Source organism: Taudactylus pleione, unplaced genomic scaffold (assembly GCF_031769625.1).
Source record: "Taudactylus pleione unplaced genomic scaffold, aTauple2 ptg000277l, whole genome shotgun sequence".
NCBI lineage: Eukaryota > Metazoa > Chordata > Amphibia > Anura > Myobatrachidae > Taudactylus > Taudactylus pleione.
The window spans coordinates 1,126,479-1,147,852 of record NW_028284679.1 but is presented as its reverse complement, the minus strand read 5'-3'; the positions used below and the strand labels follow the sequence as shown (position 1 = coordinate 1,147,852).

The following is a 21,374-nucleotide window of genomic DNA, read 5'->3' as shown; positions in this document are numbered from 1 at the left end:
TTAGCTATTTTTTTGGGAAAAAATAACTATGCCCATCAAATTTGGGGTACTTGAAAATGGGTGCAAGCATATTTTTAAGTCCCTAAAATTATTTTTTTAAATTCTTCAAAAATGCCCCTGCCGCTATCACCCGCATTGAAGAAAACACCTGCCGCATACTTTGGAACCCTTCTCGATGAAATTTAGCTATTTCAGAAGTGTTTTCCCTATTTATTTAATTTTAACCCCAAAATGTTACATATTTTTTTGGCGTTTCCCCATTTTTTTTACAATTTTTTTTTACACACATTAATTTTAGGGGACAATCCCAGGGGTGCAAGCTATTTTTTTAAGCCTGTACCCCTGAACCCCAATTCTAAACTTTTTTTCGCCAGCAAAACACTGGAGAGAAGTTTTCCCTGTTTTTTTTCAAAGACTTTTCGCACCGGCGAAGAGTCTTTGAAATTGAATACGGGGATAATGCAAACAGGTGAAAATGATGTCATCGACGAGTTTTCACTTCAAATTGAATACTGCCCTTGGTCTTTCTCTAGGTGATGTTATGTGAGATCTATTTAAACTTCTATTGTCCAATCATAGCCCAGTTCTAAGGTCACATTTTCAAATGACATAACAAAATATACCTCAGTAATACATAGAGAGAAGATTTTGAAGTGAAACCAGTTTTACCTGAATCTTTTAAGAAGTCCTATAATGACTAAACATTTGTAGAGAAGTGGTATAAAAAGGTCGATAGTAAAAAGGTCGACCCCAGAAGGTCACTATTATCTGAATCTTGATCATATGATGATCTACATCTTACCTTTATTTCCATGGTTTATCCTCCAGATATTGGGCTGATCTAAATCTTCCTTGTTCCATAATATTTACATCACTACTGGAAATTACTTATCTAGGCATCCACTTCTGGAAAATCTAGAAATAACATATCAGGTCGCATCCATTTCCGGAAAACCGGACACTGCCTTCCAACTGCTTGTTTAAATAGAAATAGAACTATCTAACCCTACTAAATGGAGAGTAGTTACTGTTATAATCATATTTAGGTGACCGTGTCAGGTAATTAGTAACCATATCCTGCATTCTAATATACTTCCATTATGAAACTAATATTATCAAGTAGAGTTGATCTCTTTCTGTGAAGTTATTTGATGCCATTTTTAAATTGATGTTACTTTCAATAGGCCCCATGTTTAAGTAGCCCATAGCATAATCAGTCTTATTCAATAGTAGTTTATAGCAAATTACTTTATAAGGTTTTATCCATTGAAATGATCAGGAAGTCTCACAAGCCATCATACAATCTCAACTGTTTGAAACCAATGTAATCATTTTACTGGGTGACTTTAAAAAAATCACCATTTACTAGGACCCCCTACCTTACATGTCACAATGTGGAAATTGAAGATTTCTGTGATTGTGAGACATATATATATATTTATTTTTTGGGGGGAGATTTGAGAAATTGGTGAATTTTCATTTCTATTTACCTTTAGGAGATCAGGTGACCTGCAAATCATCATAAGAAAACACCAAAAATAAAGGTTTTGATCAAAATGGACAATAGATAGAACTGTTGATGAGTGACCAAGAAAACAATAAATAATTTGATCAAATAATCTGACAGTTTATTGAGAAGAGCAATGGAATAGTGTGATTGATTATAATTTTAGGGAGTTTCATTTAGGACAAGTTTGCTCACTAACTAGTGCCATGCTGCCATCCCCTTTTTTCTGAGCACTTAGATGGGGGTGACCTTTACGATGAACATATAATGGCTTCTGGTGTCAACTGTTGAAGCTTCTATGCACAATGCTGAAGGAATCTAGCATCAAGCACTCTGGTCTTTCACTACTGAGCCCCTTTTTTCCCAAATGTAGGATTGTAATGTATCCCTGTAGCATCTTCTAAATCCTCCAACTTTCAGCATACTGTAGCCGCTATCGAAGGCCTACAACATTGGTGATGGTTTGGTCTTCAAGAGCGGGATAACAATATTGTATCTGTCACCTGGCCAACACGGCTGAGTTGTCCCACATATGAGATCTCTGTTATGGTTACGACTTTCAAGCTTATACAATTTTTATAGACATTGAGATTTGACTTCATATGATACAATGAGAATATGTTTTTTTTCAACTGTGTTTCTATTTGCAGTACAACACGTCTCTACATAACTAGAAGTAGCATAATATGGAAAGTGGAAATTACAGCAAGGTGACAGAATTCATCCTTCTCGGGCTTTCAACGGACCCCGTCCTACAAATTCCACTATTTCAATTCTTCTTGATCGTTTACATGATCACTGTGATGGGGAACTTCCTGATGATAGTCGCTGTGAGAGCGGATAGTCGCCTACACAAGCCTATGTACTTATTTCTGGTCAATCTGTCTTTTGTGGACATCTTTTTACTTTCAATAACTGTTCCCAAGATGCTGGCGAATATCCTGACAGTAAATAAGAGTATTTCATTCTCTGGCTGCTTAATTCAGGTGTGTTCTTTTCTTCTCTTGGGAGAAACAGAGTGTGTCCTCCTGGCTTTCATGGCCTACGATCGATTTGTCGCTATCTGCAACCCTCTACGTTACAACGTAATTATGAGAACAGTGGTTTGTGTTAAGATGATCAGCACATCGTGGCTGACTGGTGGTGTCATATCATCTGTGGAAATATATGTTCTATGTCATTTAACGTATTGTGGACCTAACACAATTAACCACTTTTTTTGTGAAGCGACATATTTGCTGCAGCTTTCCTGCAGTGACTTTTCTCTATCAAGTGTGGTGAAATTTGTGGGTAGTTCCTTAGTGCTTCTTGTACCTCTTTCTGTTATCCTGTATTCCTATATACACATCATCAGAGCTGTATTACGGATCAAGTCCAGAAGATATAAAGCCTTTTCCACATGTGGTTCCCATTTAATCATAGTGATTCTCTACTACGGGTCAGCAGTGTTCATATATATGAGGCCTGAACACCCAAAAAACGTAGCTGACAAAATATTATCCGTGTTTTATACAATCATCACGCCAATGTTGAACCCTATAATTTACAGCCTGAGAAATAAAGATGTTCATGGAGCAATTAAAAACATAGCGAGGTCTCTGGTCATTGCACAGATACCAAATGTACCAAAGGAGTATCGGGGAAATCTAAACACACTCAGATAACTTTATAGTTAAATTTTTTTTTGTAAAGTTACCCCTTAAAACCCTTAATTGCTGCTGTATTCAATCTGAAATAAAATATTAGTTTCTTATTTTGTAAAGTATAGTAATGTGAACTGATAACATTTTTTTTTAAACTAAAAAGATTCAGATTTTATTTGCATCAAATATACTTTTTCAAACTGCGCATGCACAATAAAAAGGTGCGTATAATGTTTTTTCTTTTTGTTTTACATTATTTTTAGTGCATCTCTTTGACTTTCATTCTATTTACAGTTCACATATTGATGGAGAACAGGGGAGTGACAGCATACACTGAGGGCCTGATTCAGAGATGGATGCAAAAGCAATTATGCATGCAATTGAGCGATTGTTTGCGATCATGCATGCATTTAAACCAAACTGCGTGTACACAGCAATCGCAATGCGATCGCGGACACACATAGGAGTCCATCACAAAGTTAGTGACAGGTTGTCAGCATTTGGAGGTGGTGACGGGGGGGTGATCTGAGAAATGCAGGCATGTCTGACAGTTTAAATGCCGTTACATGGGCGTGCATAAATTAGCCTCTGCGATATGCATATGCAGCTCTGCATGTCTGAAAAGCTGCCATGGCCGAAATGGCCACCGATGTGTGGTGATGTTACCGATATTTATGCGGGTATGCTGCGGATCTGAAGGCAGCAGTGGGTGTCTTTATACTCAGGTGATATTTGCAAATGTTAGCAAATTTTACACTGCTCGATTGCCTGCAAAATTACAGCTGCGATCGCATTAGCGTCCATCTCTGAATCAGACCCCGAGTACAATAAGGACATGATCAAATAGATGCTGCACAATTAGATGTGAACACATCAGCAGAAATGTCTATCATGGAATATACTGTATCTTTGCAGGTTCTCGAACACTGAAGCAAAGATCAGGCCTGATGCTAATGATTAAATTACCATTTAGGAATAAACTTTTATAACCCCATTTTTTGTGTCTTGAATGCTTATATACAAAATACAAATGCATTTAAACCCTAATACAACTTGCTCGCAAGAAGCTCTTTGCATCTCTAAAGTTCTGTGTAAGCTGGAAAGAAAGACATTATGTACAACTTAAACCTACTGTAAAATCAAGCATGGTTGGCAAAATGTACTTATCCAATTACAAAACCATTTGATCCTGGCAAAGTGTTTACAGAACTTGATCTTCAAGTCCAACATACTTAGCGGAATCACTTAGTTTTATCTCCTCATTCAGCTTATCTAGCTACTTTTCAAGTAGTTTAATAAAGGGTGTAAACTGACTCAGGCTGGCAGTGTCTCAACTCACTTCATTGGTTACTATTTCAAATGGTTCCAGTAGCTTGCATAAAATCAAGAGTGTTCTTCAGTGTGCTGCAATAAAGTAACTTGATCTTCCTTTCACTATGTCATGGCTTGATGTGTACATTTAGACCATTTGTTGCTGTTCCTTTAGTTGCTAAAGCATATAAAGGGTGAAATTACACCTGGTTACTATCTCTTGCTACAGTGATAGCATGGAAAATTCAACTCTTCTTGCAGCTGCTACAATCTTCTACATGCGGTTGCAGAATGCCAAAAATGCGTGGACCTGTCATTTTTTAAGAAATTTTGAATCACCAAATTTATTTGGTGTGCAAAACATGGTACTTGTTAAAATTCACCAAGTTTTTATACTCGTACAATGTTAATTGAATTATCGGAAATGATAAATCTTTATGAGAGTCTTAGCGGGGTAAGCCATTTTGCTCTCATATCCCTAAGTTTTCCCTACATATTGAAACCGGTATGCTTCTTAGTAAAATCCGGTTATACAGAGAGTAGCCTTCCTGTGAATGAGCTGGTGTTGTGTGTTTTATACTGATGCTGAAGGTGATACACCCACCCAGTGTGCTGTCACAGTTATGTAATCTTTAGTTTGACCAATGCCACTTGTCCACATAGCTGTACTTAGTGGACAGTCAGCACAATGGCCTTTTCTACTTAAATATAACTTTCTGTTTAACGTCCTGGTACATGTGGTCATTTACTGTTTTGAAAAAATTGAATTGAGATGGGTTTTGACAGTGTGGACACATAACTTCAACAAATCAACCAAAACCAGATGCAATTATAATGGATATTGAATGCAGATCTAATGCTAACATAGCCATCATAGCTTTAGTGACCCACTGTGCAACAGGATGGCCACTGTCATACTTCTCTCCGCTTGCAAATTATTGCTTTGTAGACAATTGTTGTGTGAAACTTTTTGGGAATATGTATGTTCAGGGTTGATGATGTAGCAAAGTTTACACACCAGCTGATGCCTGAGCCTACGAGGTCTTCATAATTCAAAAATTTGTGATTCTATCAAACCCTTTGACACACCATACTGTCTATACACAATACTTCACCTGAATGACAGTTCCTATGTGGTTTCCTGTACTATAGACTTGATTGGCTAAGAGCACAACTACTCCCAGCCATTCAGTGGGTAGTTTCTATGGAAGCATCCACTGATTGGCTAAGAGCAGTCTGACTCTTAGCCAACTAGGCCTAGGGGTAAATTTACTAAAGTGAGAGTTTTTAGAAGTGAGTTTTAAAAGTGATGTTGCCCATAGCAACCAATCAGATTCTACTTAAACTTTAACTAGCACCTTCTAGAAGATAATAGCTAGAATCTGATTGGCTGCTATGGGCAACATCACTTAAAACTCACTTCTAAAAACTCTCACTTTAGTAAATTTACCCCTTATAGTGCAGCAACTGTCATTTAGGTGCTGTATTATGTGTAGACAGTACAGAGTGTTCATAGACATGGGACATCAAAATATTTTGTTTTAAGAAGACCTTGGAATTTTAACTGGAGAAGGGGACCAAACACCTCCAGTGAGAAATTAAATACTGTATGTAGTATAAGTGTGCATGCCTGTGTAATAAAGGGTTCACTTATTCAGTGTATAGGGACCAGGTGGCCCTTACTGTCTGGGCATGCTGGCAATTGTAGTTTTCTAAATGTCTTGAAAGCTGATTCGGGCTTGCTGGGACCTGTAGTTCTACTGTAAAGAAGAATATTTATTTTTGTTACACCATTATCCCCTCCCTTGATGCCTCCAGGAGTGTAGGGAAGAAAGCTCAGGGCTGGTAGATCCTCAGAAGGGGGAACCCTATTTTATTTTAAGAGGTCTCCACTTTCTGAGGATTTCCAGCCCTCAACTCACCTGTATCCTTGGTTGGATAATGTTTGGGCAGAGGGTCCACATGCTGTGAGTCCCCCTATTATTGCTTTGTTTTATTTGAAACAACTTGCAACAATAGATCATAAATACATAAAATCACATACAATTTTGTAAATTCACAGAAACAAGCACAAGTCACCTTTCCCCCCCTAAAATTACCCCACACCACCCCCTCCCCTCTAACTCCTCCATCCCACTATAAACCCCCCAACCTACCACATACACCTTAAAACCTAACCCTTACATAATGGATAGATACACAAAGCTCTCTTAGGTGCACGCAAACCGTTCCTTCCATAAATTATCAACACCAGGGAACATGATAGTAGAAAGCCACAAGATCCATAAGGGAAAGAACTTCCACTACCCACTAAAGAGGGTTTCAGATAGCACCACCTGACAGCATCCATCCTCCCCTTACCAATATACATCATACGTCTCACCTCATGCAAAATTTCCCCCATGTCATGAATCTGGGTCTTAGCATTCCTTATAAACTCAGACATTCATTTAATTATGTTTCCAAGACATTCCAGGGCCACCTCCCTGTAATTATATAATGCACTTGTGTGCTTACCTGGTCAGCCTGGCCACCTCCTATTTATTCCAGTTCCTGTGGACAGCCCATTTCCTGAACAAAGTTTTCCTTTCCCAGGATAGTTCTAGGCTCCAGGCTTAGTCCTGTAACCTGTGACCGTGTCCTCTGTGACTCTATCTGCTACTTTGTGGATTCTCACTATTTACCATCTGCTGCTGAGTATGGTCAGCTGCCAGCACTGCAGCTTCCATGCTTTAAACAGACCTGCTTCTCCACTCCGGTCAGCCAGTGAGTTTAAAACTACCAGCTCTCCATCTGCCACTGTATAGCATCACCTGTCAGCGCCACAGCTCGCACGCTGCACACAGACTTTCGGCACCCACTTTGTCTCTGCCAGCAAGCATACTGCTTTCCATCTGCCGCTGTGTATCATCGAGCCAGCCTCCACGCTGCATAGCAACTTGTTATTCCAGAGCCGGCAATGACAGTAATGGTCTTCATTCCATCATAACGCTGGGACAGTGCATGCAAGTTCACTCTGTGCTTAGTGATTGTACAGGTTATTAGGTTATACTACCAGTTTCTCTGCACTGTGTGTTATTGTCTTGGGCTGGTACAGAGAAGGGTGCCGGTACCATAGTGTGCGGTATACGGTCTGTACAGTAAGTTGTATTACTAATCCTGACTCTCAGTTTCTGAGTTCCTCTCTGGGTTATCATTCCAGGTCTTGCGCCAAGTAGCAGCAGAGATACAGCTTCCGCAAGTTGTACTGTGACTACATAAGACTTTGATTACTGACCTGGGTTCTGAGTTCCTATCTACCAGTACTATATTGTTCTGAGTTCCAGGGCTCACCTTATCCCTGGAGTATATCCCTGGGCTTACTGGCCTTCACCAGTCACTAGATGAGGGGTTGCCCAGTGGACCTGGTCTGTTTGCTCAGTTCCAGTTCAGTATCCATGCATATCACAAGTCTGTGGTTCCTACTCTGTCACTAGAGTACCTACACTCCTGTTCATATCCATTAGCCAGAGTATCATCAAGTCACTTTGTTTCCTATGCACATCTGTCATACCTAAGGATCCCGTGCAGGATATACATAATACCCAGACTGTGACACCCCACCCCTGTCTCACAGGGGAGGACTTTACCCCTAAGGGAAAGCTGACACTGTGCATTCCACGTGCAAAATCTAACTGCTAAGCTAACTATAAAAAAGTGCTCAAATCAAACCTCCTCTATCCTTTGAATGCCCCCTAAGCCAATTCAGGTTAACTCAGCCCTGAATGGCATTGGATACATAAATTTCTTGAAACTGCTTTGTAAACATTTGTTAAAGGGACAACCAAAAAAAGTGGTCCATGGTCACATCCTCCCCTTTACACTTATCCCATGGACAACCACGATCATTGGCACTTCTACACCTGAGATTCCCCCTTACATAATGCCTTCCATGGCATGGCATTTCGCCCCTAATCTTCAGATACCCATAATCAGAGTCAGCCCAGCTGAACACATATCACCCAGGCTAGTCCTACAGTGATAGCGGGACATGAAAGTAGGCCCCTGCTCATTACCACCCTGGCTGGTACAGCCTGGTAATGGCTACTAGAAATTAGGGGAACCCTATGCCAGTTTTCCCACCTGATTTTCCAGAACTGGTATTGGCTCAGAGGTCCAGGACTGGTTATGTTTTTGAAAAGGGACACCATGCTGTTTCTTTTCTATTTTTTTTAACACTTTCATTGCTATAACATACAGAACCCTGCACAGATCTGACTAATCTGCAGAGTCTATTGATAAGTGGCCAATACAACTGAACTCACAATAGAACACAATAAGTATCACCATTGGATCAAAGTAGACAAAAAAAAATGATTGTTAGTAAATCTGTGATTTGGGGGTGCAAAAATTAATGCGAAACCCAACGTGTTTTTTCTCGACCAAACACGAATCTTACTATACTTGCCCCCTTGTTGTTTTTTTTATTTTTGTGCACTGATTTGCCTGTTTCAGAGGTGACACATCTAGACTAGAGCAAGCTGGGATGGCTCCAGGAGTAGGAGCACCCAGTGCGCCCCAACATTGGGGCAAAAATGAAAGCGTGGTCTAATTACCATAGGCCCCTACATGACATTATTTGGAGGCATGCCCGCATGACGTGCCTACAACTTCAGGCTGGCAGGGGGGAGCCTCACTAGCTGAGCTTCCCCCAGCCCCTCTCCCATCACTGAATGGAGGCCACATGCATGCATGCAGCATCCATTCAGACTCCGGGGTCCGGCACCGCTGCAATGGTGGGGGTCCCCAACCTCCCGATTTGACCACCCGTGGGCCACTTCAGCCCATGGATGGAACAGTGGGACAGTACTGTCCCCCTGAAATCAGGATGTTGGGGAGGGGTGCGCCCTCTATGGATGGCACCCCTGTTCGACCGCACTGGTCGAACACCCCTAGAGTAGGCCCTGAGAGCGAGAAGGGGATGCAGGCAAGGTTACAGAAGATATCTGACTGTGTTTGGCCCAGGAATTTTGCAAAAGACATTCTAGTGCATGAAAGAGCAGTAACAAGACCACAACTCGCAAAGAAAGGCCATGTTCTGAGGCGGCTTTCTTTGACACTGTGTGTGGTGTATGGCATGTTTATGGCATTTTTACGCTTTTTGGCAGTAACTTTTTCTTTCATAATTAGAGGTGATGTTTTCTGAAAGATTGTCAAACATTAATTAGTTTAGGAGTGCCCTTTATTTCACCTTCTTCTTAACCCCTTGACCTTATGGGCAGCACAGACGGTGTAATGGTTAGCATTACTGCCTCACAGCACTGAGGTCGTGGGTTCAATTCTCACCACGGCCCTACCTGTGTGGAGTTTGTATATTCTCCCTTTGTTTGCGTGGGTTTCCTCCGGGTACTCCGGTTTCCTCCCATACTCCAAAAATATACTGGTAGGCTAATTGGCTCCCAAAAAAATTAACCATCGTGTGTGTGAGCATGTGGTAGGGAATATAGAGTGTAAGCTCCACTGGGGCATGGACTGATGTGAGTGGCCAAATATTATCTGTAAAGCGCTGCGGAATATGTATGCGCTATATAAATATCTGGTAATAATAATAATAATAATAATAATAATAATAATTATAATTTGAAACGTATAGTAGATGTTGAAGAAGTACTATGACTGCTAGTACTGGGATGCTCCTATTCTTCTATAGACAGATTCATGATTGATTTACACCAGGAATAAAGCTACTGTAACTGTCACCACACAAATTGACCGTACAAAGAGATAGAGCAATGAGAGACTGTTATCTATTTAAAAACCAAACTCATGTTTTGGATTCGGACATTTCAGTTGTATTTATAGATTATTATTGATTTTTATCCGAATCCAAAACAAAAATATGAATCCAGTTCCAAAACCAAAACACAGGGGTCCACACACATCTGTAGTTGAGGGTTAGGTTACCGTTAGGTTTAGGGTTAGATTTAGGATTATTGTTGGTTTGAGTTAGATTAAAGTTAGGATTAGGATTAAGTTTAGGGTGGTGTGAAAAAGTTAAAGGACAACATTCCGCTCAAGTTGACATATTGGTTGTTGTAATAAACTCCATGTCAACATTCAGAACCTGTCAACTAGAGCCGTAACTAGCTAGACTTTGTGGTGCCCTGTACCAGAGAGAGCACTGGCGCCCCCCCCCCCCGTATTTGTTAAATAGGGACATATGATAGCGCAACTTAAAAAGGGCCAATGCCTCATGGGGAAGGGCCAGGGAAGAGATAGGGGGGGCCAGGAGATGCTGGGGATAAAAGAATAGGAAGCTGCAAGTGAGAATCATAATAAACAGGAAAATTGACAGGTCCCTGCAATGCCCTGTGCCATGGCACTGGTAGCACTGCCCTAGTTATGGCCCTGCTGTCAACATTCTGTTGTCGACTTTCCAACTGTTGACCTGAATGTCGACCTTCTAAATCTCAGTTTTTTTCATACCACACCAATATGATCAAATAAATCTGCTTTTGTATATATTTATTTTATATTTGTTTTATAAGTAATATTTAGTACAATTTATATCTTCCTGACCTCGCTTACTGTATAATTTAGTTAACGTTACTTTGTTTCCATTGTCTAAATATGTCAGGCAATTCCTACCATACCAAATCCACCACATCCACACACTTTTATTCTGTCTAGACTAGAGATGTGCTCCGACCCCCATGTTTTGGTTATGGTTTTGGATCTGGATCTCCCCTGGTTTTGGATCTGGATTGGTTTTGCCAAAACCTCACTTCCTTGTTTTGTTTTCGTATTTTTCTTAAAAAAAAAAAAACCTGCTAAAACCACATAAAATAGGCCTTTTTTTGGTCCTACAGTATTAAAAACCTCAATACATTTATTTCCATTCGTTTCCAGTCAATTTTGACAACCTCACAGCTCACAATATTGAATTTTTCATCTAGTTATAGGGCCAAAAGGTTGCATCCAGCTTGCTGGCTCAAAACTGATTGATATAATTATTAATAGAGTTGAGTACTGTGCAAAGATGATGGTTGGGATACCCTTGAAGATTGAAGAATTGATAGTTGATAGTTGGTGCAGCCCCTGGTTGTAAAATTGATAATAAATTAATTAGAAAACAAATAATTGGTGCAGCCCTGGCTGAATAATTAATAATAATTTAATTAAAAAAGTAAAATACAATTCATTGGGTGCAGCCCCTGGCTGAATAATTAATAAAAATAAATTCTTTGGTGCTGCCCCTGGCTGTAAAATTGATAATAAATTAATTAAAAAACAATTCATTGGGTGCAGCCACTGGCTGAATAATTAATAAAAAGAATTTCATTGGTGCAGCCCCTGGCTATTAAATTGATAATAACAATAATTTAAAAATAAATCATTAAACGAACCATAACATTAATTTAAAATGTCAGGCAGCAATTCCCCAATCAGTTCATAATGGAATGGAAAAAGGTGCAAGATGGAATAGTCCTTGGGCCCTCCCACCCACCCTAATGTTGTATATGCAACAGGACAGTTTAACAAACCAATCATTTCAGCAACAAGGACTGCCAATTGTGGCTGAAATAATTGGTTTGTTTGGACCCCCATAAAACAAGCTGCCAATGTGCACTGGACATGGAAATGTCATAAACTGGCTTTACATAACAAGTTGTCATCGTCCTCGTCCTCGTCATTCCCATCACTGTGTAAATCCTCTTCTTCACACAATATTAATTTGTCCCCACTGGAATCCACCAAAGGCACCTCTGTCATTTTTTGATGTAATTGTTGGTAGAGGTCTACTTCGTGGAATTTGTAATTCATTTTAATGAACATCATGTTTTCTACATTTTGAGGAAGTGGCCTCCTATGCCAATCACTGACAAGGTTGCCAGCTGCAATGAAAACTCTTTCGGAGTAAACACTTGAGGGTGGGCAACTTAAGTAATGCAAAGCCAGTTTGTGTATGGGCCTCCATATTGCCTTTTTCCTGCCAGTACTGAAAGGGACTGTCTGACATGCCTATTAGGATGTTATCTCTGAAATAGTCCTCTACCATTCTGCGAATGGAAACCATATCATACATAGTCATGGTAGAAGACATGTCACTAGTAGGCAGTTCTCTCCGGCCCGACCAGATGTAATTTTTTGGTGAATGATCTGCATGACCAGCCATTCTATAAGGAAAATTGAGTCTTTTCCTGGCAGCTACAGAAACTGAAGGAGGAGATGATGGTGTTTAATTTGCGGTTGCAGCTGACAATTGTTTTGCCAACATCTCTTTGCACAGTTTTAGATTTTTGTCTGTTGGAAAAAAACTCACAAGGTAGGACTAAACCTAGGATCCAGAATGGTCGCCAAAATATATTTTTCAGATTTCAATACATTGACGACTCTTGGATCCTGGTGAAGTGAATCAAGGGCTTGATCCACCAGTCTGACATACTTTGCGCAATCGCTCTGTTTCACCTCCTCCTTCAATTTCTCCAGCTGTTTTTGCAAAAGTCTGATAAGGGGAATGTCCTGACTCAAGCTGGCAGTGTCTGATCTAACTTCACGTGTGGCAAGTTCAAAGGGTTTGAGAACCTTGCACGACACGGAAATTATTCTCCATTGCGCTTGAGTAAGGTGCATTCCCCCTCCACGGCCTATATCATAGGGTAGAATTCCACCAAGTTACTACCTCTTGCTTCTGCTGATGGAAGGGCAAATTTGACAGTACCTGCTGGTTATGCAATCTTCGACAAGTGGTCGCCGAATGTCTAAAATGTCCAGATATTTTGTGGGCACCGAGAGCATTACCTGCATGACCGTGTCAGTTTTTAAAAAATGTTGCACCACCAAACTAATTGTGTGAGCAAAACATGGGATGTATTGGAATTCACCAAGATGTAATGCCATCACAATATTGGTGGTATTGTCCGAAATCACAAATCCCGTGGAGAGTCCAAGTGGGGTAAGCCATTTAACAATGATTTCCCTGAGTTTTTATTAGTGGTCCTCAGCGGTATGCCTCTTAGTGAAACCAGTTATACAAAGAGTAGCCTGCCTCTGTACCAGCTGTCTTTTCGTAGCTGTTGCTGCTGCTGTTGCTGTTGTAGGCAATACACCTACCCAGTGGGCTGTCACAGTCATGTAATCCTTAGTTTGCCCTGTCCACTTCTCCACATATCAGTGGTCAAGTGGACAGTGGGTATAACAGCATTTCTGAGGACATTAATAAGGTTTTTTTTAATGTCCTTGTACAGACTTGGAATTGCTGTTCTAGCAAAGTGGAATCTAGAAGGGATCTGGTAGCGAGGACATAGGACCTTAATTAACTGTTGAAAACCCACTGCAGTAATGGCAGATACTGGACGCACATCTAATACCAGCTTAGCTGATATGGCGTCAGTATCTGCTATGCAAATGGGTGATTGCTGTCATACTTGTTTGCCCTTGCAAATGATTGTTTAACAGTTAATTGTTTCTTGGAGGATACCTACAAGTAGTTTTCCTCCTGGTCCCCTTCTGGGATGAAGATCCACTGACAGCAACAGCAACAGGCATAGTCATCAAGGATCCTTCTGAGGAATCATGATAGGAGAGGAGTCAATCATGCTTTGAATACCAACATTGGATGCAGCAGGACTACTCTAGATGACGAATGAGGATGTTGATGATACAGCTGTTGGTGTTGAAGATCGAAGGCACTTGGATCTCACAGAGAGGGAGACGATAGGTGACACTGGACTTGTTACATTTTGAGTTTTGGAACTTGGCGATGTACAATTTGATATTTGATGAATGCGCTCCAAGTCATGTAACAAGGAGGAGGTTCCTAGGTGGTTTAGGTCCCTACCTCTACAAACACTTGCTTGGCAACAGGTATATATGGCTTGACAACTGTTGTCCGGAATGGGGCTGAAATAATTCCACACGTGAGAAGTGGATTTTTTTGTGTTTTGCCTCAGCATGACAACAATGGTCTTTGGCTTTTTCAATCCATGGGCAACAGCTGTTGCATTACTTACACAAAGGACATCCTCGGCATCAACATCCTCATCACCAACATCTTCATCATCAACATTATAATCATCCTTAGCACCTTCAACTACTAAAATATCCTCCTCCTCCATGTGCAATTCCACAGAAGCAACTTCGATGACTACGTCTGCAAGATGTTGACTGCCCTTCCACACATTTACAGAGGGTACACAAATGTTTTAACTTGGAGGATCCTCCAGTACACTAGTATTTAGATCTGGCTCACACATGGCAAAAATGGACACACTTGCACTCTCCTCAGGGATTTGGGATTTCAATTTCTCAGGGCACATGGTTGTTTTTCCGGAGCTGGCTTACACATTTTAACAACTTTAAATGTTTTAATGGTACTACCACCACTACTACTACAAGCAGAAGGGCTATCAGAATCAGCAGTCTTCATAAAGAAAGGCCATGGCCTTATCCTTTCCTTTCCACTTTGTGTAGTGAATGGCTTATGGCCCATTTTTTGTTTATCTAAAGGCAAATTTCCTTCAATTGTTTTTTCTTAAATTTGGACAAAGCTTTACCATTTCAATGGTGTGACTTAAGCCCTGGGTCATGGGCCATCATAGAGAATGAGGAAGTTGACGGCCTTACACTGCTGTCAGCAGCTACAACATGTGGTTCTTGGCCTTGCTCTCCTGTCATGTGACAGCCCACCAAATTTTCTGCAGTCTTGAAGCAGTGCCACAAGCACCAATAGTGTAGCCAAGGTGTGGATACAAAATTCACACACATGCAGTCGTGCGCACACACTAAAATATTTGACCAAAAAAAGACAATTTATTTTAAAAAAAATTTCAGCTCCAGAACTTGGGCCCAGAGCAGCGACTGATCACAACTGGAGTGGGGCAGCACTAGGTTGCAATTTAACTTGTGTTGCTAGCTGGATACACGCACACACACACAGACAGTAAAAGATCAAAAAAATACCCAATTGATTTAAAAAAAATGATAATAAAGAACTTAGGCACAGAGCAGCAATTGATTATGCCTAGAGTGGGGCAGCACTAGGTTCCAACTTAACTTGCATTGCTGGCTGGACACACGCACACATACAGACAGTAAAAGATCCAAAAACAACCCAATTGATTTAAAAAAATTATAATCAAGAACTTAGGTACAGAGCAGCAATTGATCATGACTGGAGTGGGGCAGCATGAGGTGGCAACTTAACTTGCATTGCTGGCTGGATACACGCACACACACAGATAGTAAAAGATCCAAAAAAAACTCTTGATTTTAATTTTTATTATAATCAAGAACTTAGGCACAGAGCAGCAATTGATCATGACTGGAGTGGGGCAGCATGAGGTGGCAACTTAACTTGCATTGCTGGCTGGATACACACACACACACAGACAGTAAAAGATCCAAAAAATAACCAATTGATTTTATTTTTTTATAATCAAGAACTTAGGCACATAGCAGCGATTGATCATGACTGGAGTGGGACAGCAAAAGTTTGCAACTTAACTTGCATTGCTGGCTGGAAACACGCACACACACGGACAGTAAAAGATCCAAAAAAATTGATTTTAATTTTTTTAATAGTCAAGAACTTAGGCACAGAGCAGTGATTGATCATGACTGGAGTGGGGCAGCACTAGGTTGCAACTTAACTTGCATTGCAGGCTGGATACACGCACACACAGACAGTAAAAGATCCAAAGAAATAGCCAATTGATTTAAAAAAAAATTATAATCAAGAACTTAGGTACAGAGCAGCAATTGATCATGACTGGAGTGGGGCAGCACAATGTTGCAACTTAACTTGCATTGCTGGCTGGATACATGCACACACACATACAGTAAAAGTTCCAAAAAATAACTAATTGATTTTAAAAAAATTTATAATCAAGAACTTAGGTACAGAGCATTGATTGATCATGACTGGAGTTGGGCAGCAATAGGTTGCAACTTAACTTGCATTGCTGGCTGGATACCTGCACACACACAGACAGTAAAATATCAAAAAAATACCCAATTGATTTAAAAAAAAAATATAATCAAAAGTTTTAAGCACAGAGCAGCAATTGATCATGACTGGAGTGGGGCAGCTCTATGTTGCAACTTAACTTGCATTGCTGGCTGGATACACGCACATACACAGACACTACAATATTTAAAAAAAACAAGTGATTTTAAGTTTTTTTTATAATCAAGATCTTATGCACAGAGCAGTGATTAATCATGACTGGAGTGGGGCAGCACTAGGTTGCAACTTAACATGCATTGCTGGCTGGATACACGCATACACACACAGACAGTAAAAGATCCAAAAAATACCCAATTGATTTAAAAAAAATATTATAATCAAGAACTTAGGCATAGAGCAGCGATTGATCACAACTGGAGTGGGGCAGCATTAGGTTTCAACTTAACTTGCATTGCTGTCTGGATACACGCACACACACAGACAGTAAAAGATCCAAAAAATACCCAATTGATTTAAAAAAAAATTATAATCAAGAACTTAGGCAAAGAGCAGCGATTCATTATTACTGGAGTGGGGCAGCACTAGGTTCCAACTTAACTTGCATTGCAGGCTGGATACACGCACACACACAGACAGTAAAAGATTCAAAAATAACCCAATTGATTTTAAAAAAATGTATAATCAAGAACTTAGGCACAGAGCAGTGATTGATCATGACTGGAGAGGGGCAGCACTAGGTTGCAACTTAACTAGCATTGCTGGCTGGATACACACACACACACAGACAGTAAAAGATAAAAAAAAATGATTTTAATTTTTTTATAATCAAGAACTTAGGCACAGAGCAGCAATTGATCACGACTGGAGCGGGGCAGCACTAGTTTGCAACTTAACTTGCATTGCTGTCTGGATACACGCACACACACAGTAAAAGATCCAAAAAAAAACAAATGATTTTAATTTTTTTATAATCAAGAACTTAGGCGCAGAGCAGCAAATGATCATGACTGGAGTGGGGCAGCACTAGGTTGCAACTTAACTTGCATTGCTGGCTGGATACACGCACACACACAGACAGTAAAAGATAAAAAAAAAACAATTGATTTTAATTTTTTTTAGAATCAAGCACAGAGCAGCGATTGATTATGACTGGAGTGGAGCAGCACTAGGTCGCAACTTGCATTGCTGGGTGGATCTTGTGCAGTACTGCGGTTAAGCCTAACACGCATGCACACACACATAAAGATATAAAAGACACTTTGATTGTTTTTTTTATTTTAGCATGACTGGAGTCGGGCAGCACTAGGTTGCAACTTGCATTGCTGGCTGGATCTTGTGCGGTACTGCGGTTTTGCCTAATACACACGCACGCACACACACAGAAAAATATAAAAGAGACTTTGATTGATTTTTTTTTACTATGTATGTATATATTTTTTTGGGGTCCAGAACTAGGGCCCAGATGGATACAGCACCAGCCCACATGTATGTGCAGACAGGAAAATATAAAAAAAAAAATTGCTTTTATTTGTTTTTATAATCAAGAACTTAGGCACATAGCAGCAATTGGTCACGATGGAGTGGGGCAGCACTAGGTTGGTACTTAACTTGCATTGCTGGCTGGATACATGCACACACACACACACAGTGAAAGATAATTTTTTTTATAATCAAGAACTTAGGCATAGAGAAGTGATTGATCATGACTGGAGTGGGGCAGCACTAGATTGCAACTTGTGTTGCTGGCTGGATCTTGTGTGGTACTGCAGTTAAGCCTAACACACATGCACACACACAGAAATATCTAAAATACATTTTGATTGATTTTTTTTCAGCAGGACTGGAGTTGGGCAGCACTAGGTTGCAACTTGCGTGGCTTGCTGGATCTTGTGCGGTACTGCAGTTAAGCCTAACATGCACGCACGCACACACACACACACACACACACACACAGAAAAATATAAGACACTTTGATTGGTTTTTTTTTTGACTATATTTTTTTTTTAGTCCAGAACTTGGGCCCAGATGGACATAGCACCCGCCCAGATGTATCTGCAGACAGCAAAAGATAAAAAAACAATTGATTTAATTTTTTTTATAATCAAGAACTTAGGCACAGAGCAGCAATTGATCATGACTGGAGTGGGGCAGCACAATGTTGCAACTTAACTTGCATTGCTGGCTCGATACACGCACATGCACTGACAGTAAAAGATCCCCAAAAAAACAATTGAATTAAATTTTTTATAATCAAGAACTTAGGCACAGAGCAGCAATTGGTCACAACTGGAGTGGGGCAGCACTAGGTTGCAACTTAACTTGCATTGCTGGCTGGATACACACACAAACACAGACAGTAAAAGATCCAAAAATAACCAAATGATATTTTTTTATAATCAAGAACTTAGGCATATAGCAGCGATTGATCATAACTGGAATGGGGCAGCACTAGATTGCAACTTGCATTGCTGGCTGGATCTTGTGCAGTACTGCGCTTAAGCCTAACATGCATGCACAGACACACACACACACAGAAAAATATAAAAGACATTTTGATAGATTTTTTTTTAAGCATCACTTGAGTCAGGCAGCACTAGGTTGCAACTTGTGTTGCTGCATGGATCTTGTGCAGTACAGCGGTTAAGCCTAACACGCACGCACACACACAAAGAAAAATATAAAAGACACTTTGATCGATTTTTTTAGCACGACTGGAGTCGGGCAGCACTAGGTTGCAACTTGTGATGCTGGCTGGATCTTGTGCTGTACTGCGGTTAAGCCTAACACACAGGCATGCACACACACAGAAAAATATAAACGACACTTTGTTTTTTGTTTTTACTATATATTTTTTTTTTAGTCCAGAACTTGGGCCCAGATGGACACAGCACCAGCCCAGATGTATCTGCAGTTCTGCACCAGCCCAGATGGACACAGTAGACAGCAATGCACCAGCCCAGAATGGATCAGCAGCACCAGCCCAGGACACAGCAGACAGCACAGACAGCCCAGATGGATCAGCAACAGCCCAGATGGACACAGCAGACAGCATAGTGACAGCACCTTAACAGTTAACTAGCACCTTCTAGAAGATAATAGCTAGAATCTGAGTGGTTGCTATGGGCAACATCTCCACTTCTAAAAACTGTCACATTAGTAAAGTTTACCCCTTAAGTGTCAGTTAATGGACAAAAGTTCCCTACAGTATAGCTAAAGTTATGTGGTAATTGTCTGCTACATTTTAGTAATTAATTAGAAAAAAATCCAATAGTGAACTAATACAGATTACACAGATTATACAGATTATACAGATTATACAGATTATACAGATTATACTCCATTACAGGAAGGAAACCCTGAAAGCAGGCGTGCCTGAGCATCTCAACGCCGTTTCAGAGGTGTGCATATCTAAGAGGCAGTGACATAGTACACGTCACCTGGCTGTATTTTACACTGAAGTGCTCGCAGTGCTTGCGGTAGGGTATGGTCAGCCACAAGCGCTAAAATCGCATCGAATGGTACCGAAGATTGCATACACATCGTGGAGATGACGTGCGCTAGTGGGCATCTTAAGACAGGCTGGTTGGTGCCTGCATACACAGAGCGATTGCACGCCAAGACATAGTGGGCATGCTAAGGCCTTGCCGCGCGATCGCCTGCCTTCCCAAATTTGCATACGCATCGAGCGAGCGGGTCAAAATGAGCTTGATATATTATACATATAGTATATTACTATAGGATTTTGTAATTTTTGAATTTGCAGATAATCTGAGGCCTATTACAGCAATTACATAACAAAATAAAGTTACAGTTACATAAACAATTAAACACAAAGTTTGGAGAACAGATGTAATCTGAGGGTGATGCTGGGAAAATTCCCTCATGGTTCATTATTTTATCTTCAAAACTATCCTGTGGTTGATCACTCTGGGACGTTATTTACTTAAGTATAGATTGAGCAGAATTTGCAAAAAGCTTTAAATGTCGCCAAATATTTCAGTTATTTCATTCATTATTACGATGACATTGGTTGCGCCAAACTCTCCAGAGCCTCTCTCCAGTCATAAGGATTAGGGAGAAGAGGGCGCAATTGTGCCTGTAACTTGGAACTGACTACACGGCGCACATGGTATGTCAATTCCCTCATGCGTGTGATCCTTATGTTGTACATATAAAGTTACTGCTAGTTGAAACTATATTGTTTTTCATGTAGATAAAGTGTCTCTCTGTAAATATTCGCTCCATCGGGGCTTAATATTCTGGTGTCACTAACTACAGATCTGCCAAGTTCTCTCTCAGATGTAGCACGATATGTAACAAATAACATTGTTATCAAACTGACAGAATTCTGACTCTCACAGCAACACAGCAAAGAGTCTGTTTAGTGCAATAGTCATTACACTCTTTTAATAATAATAATAATAATAATAATAATAATAATAATAATAATAATAATAATAATAATAAAATAATACAAATAATAATAATATAAATAATAATAATAATAATACAAATAATAATAATAATAATAATAATAATAATAATAATCATCATCATCTAATAATAATAAAAATACAAATAATACAAATAATACAAATAATAATAATAATAATAATAATAATAATAATAAATAAATTATTGTATTTATATATTGATTTTCTCCAAAAAAGACTCAGGGAGAGATGTATCAAACCTTGGAGAGAGATAAAGTACCAACCAATCAGGTCCTAACTGCCATGCTTCAGGCTGTGTTTGAAAAATGACAGCGGCTGATTGGTTAGTATTTTTCCTTTCTCCACTTTATCTATCTCCAATCTTTGCTAAATCTCCCCCTTAAGATCAGATGTCTGGCAGGGAAGATGTGTCCACTGCACAAACCTGTGACACAGTCATATGAGGGAAGCAAATGAAATATGTATAAACCATAAACTGTAAGTATCAAATATATCAGTTAGTATAATACTTA

At 39.9% G+C, this 21,374-nt stretch overlaps 1 protein-coding gene across 1 annotated transcript; it reads left to right on the top strand.

Moving 5' to 3' along the window:
* Positions 1-2,193: 2,193 nt before the first annotated feature.
* Positions 2,194-3,171, top strand: LOC148513541 (olfactory receptor 2A12-like). Its single transcript, XM_088481729.1, has one exon. It carries the CDS (start codon positions 2,194-2,196, stop codon positions 3,169-3,171), a length of 978 nt encoding a protein of 325 aa, XP_088337855.1.
* Positions 3,172-21,374: the final 18,203 nt, after the last annotated feature.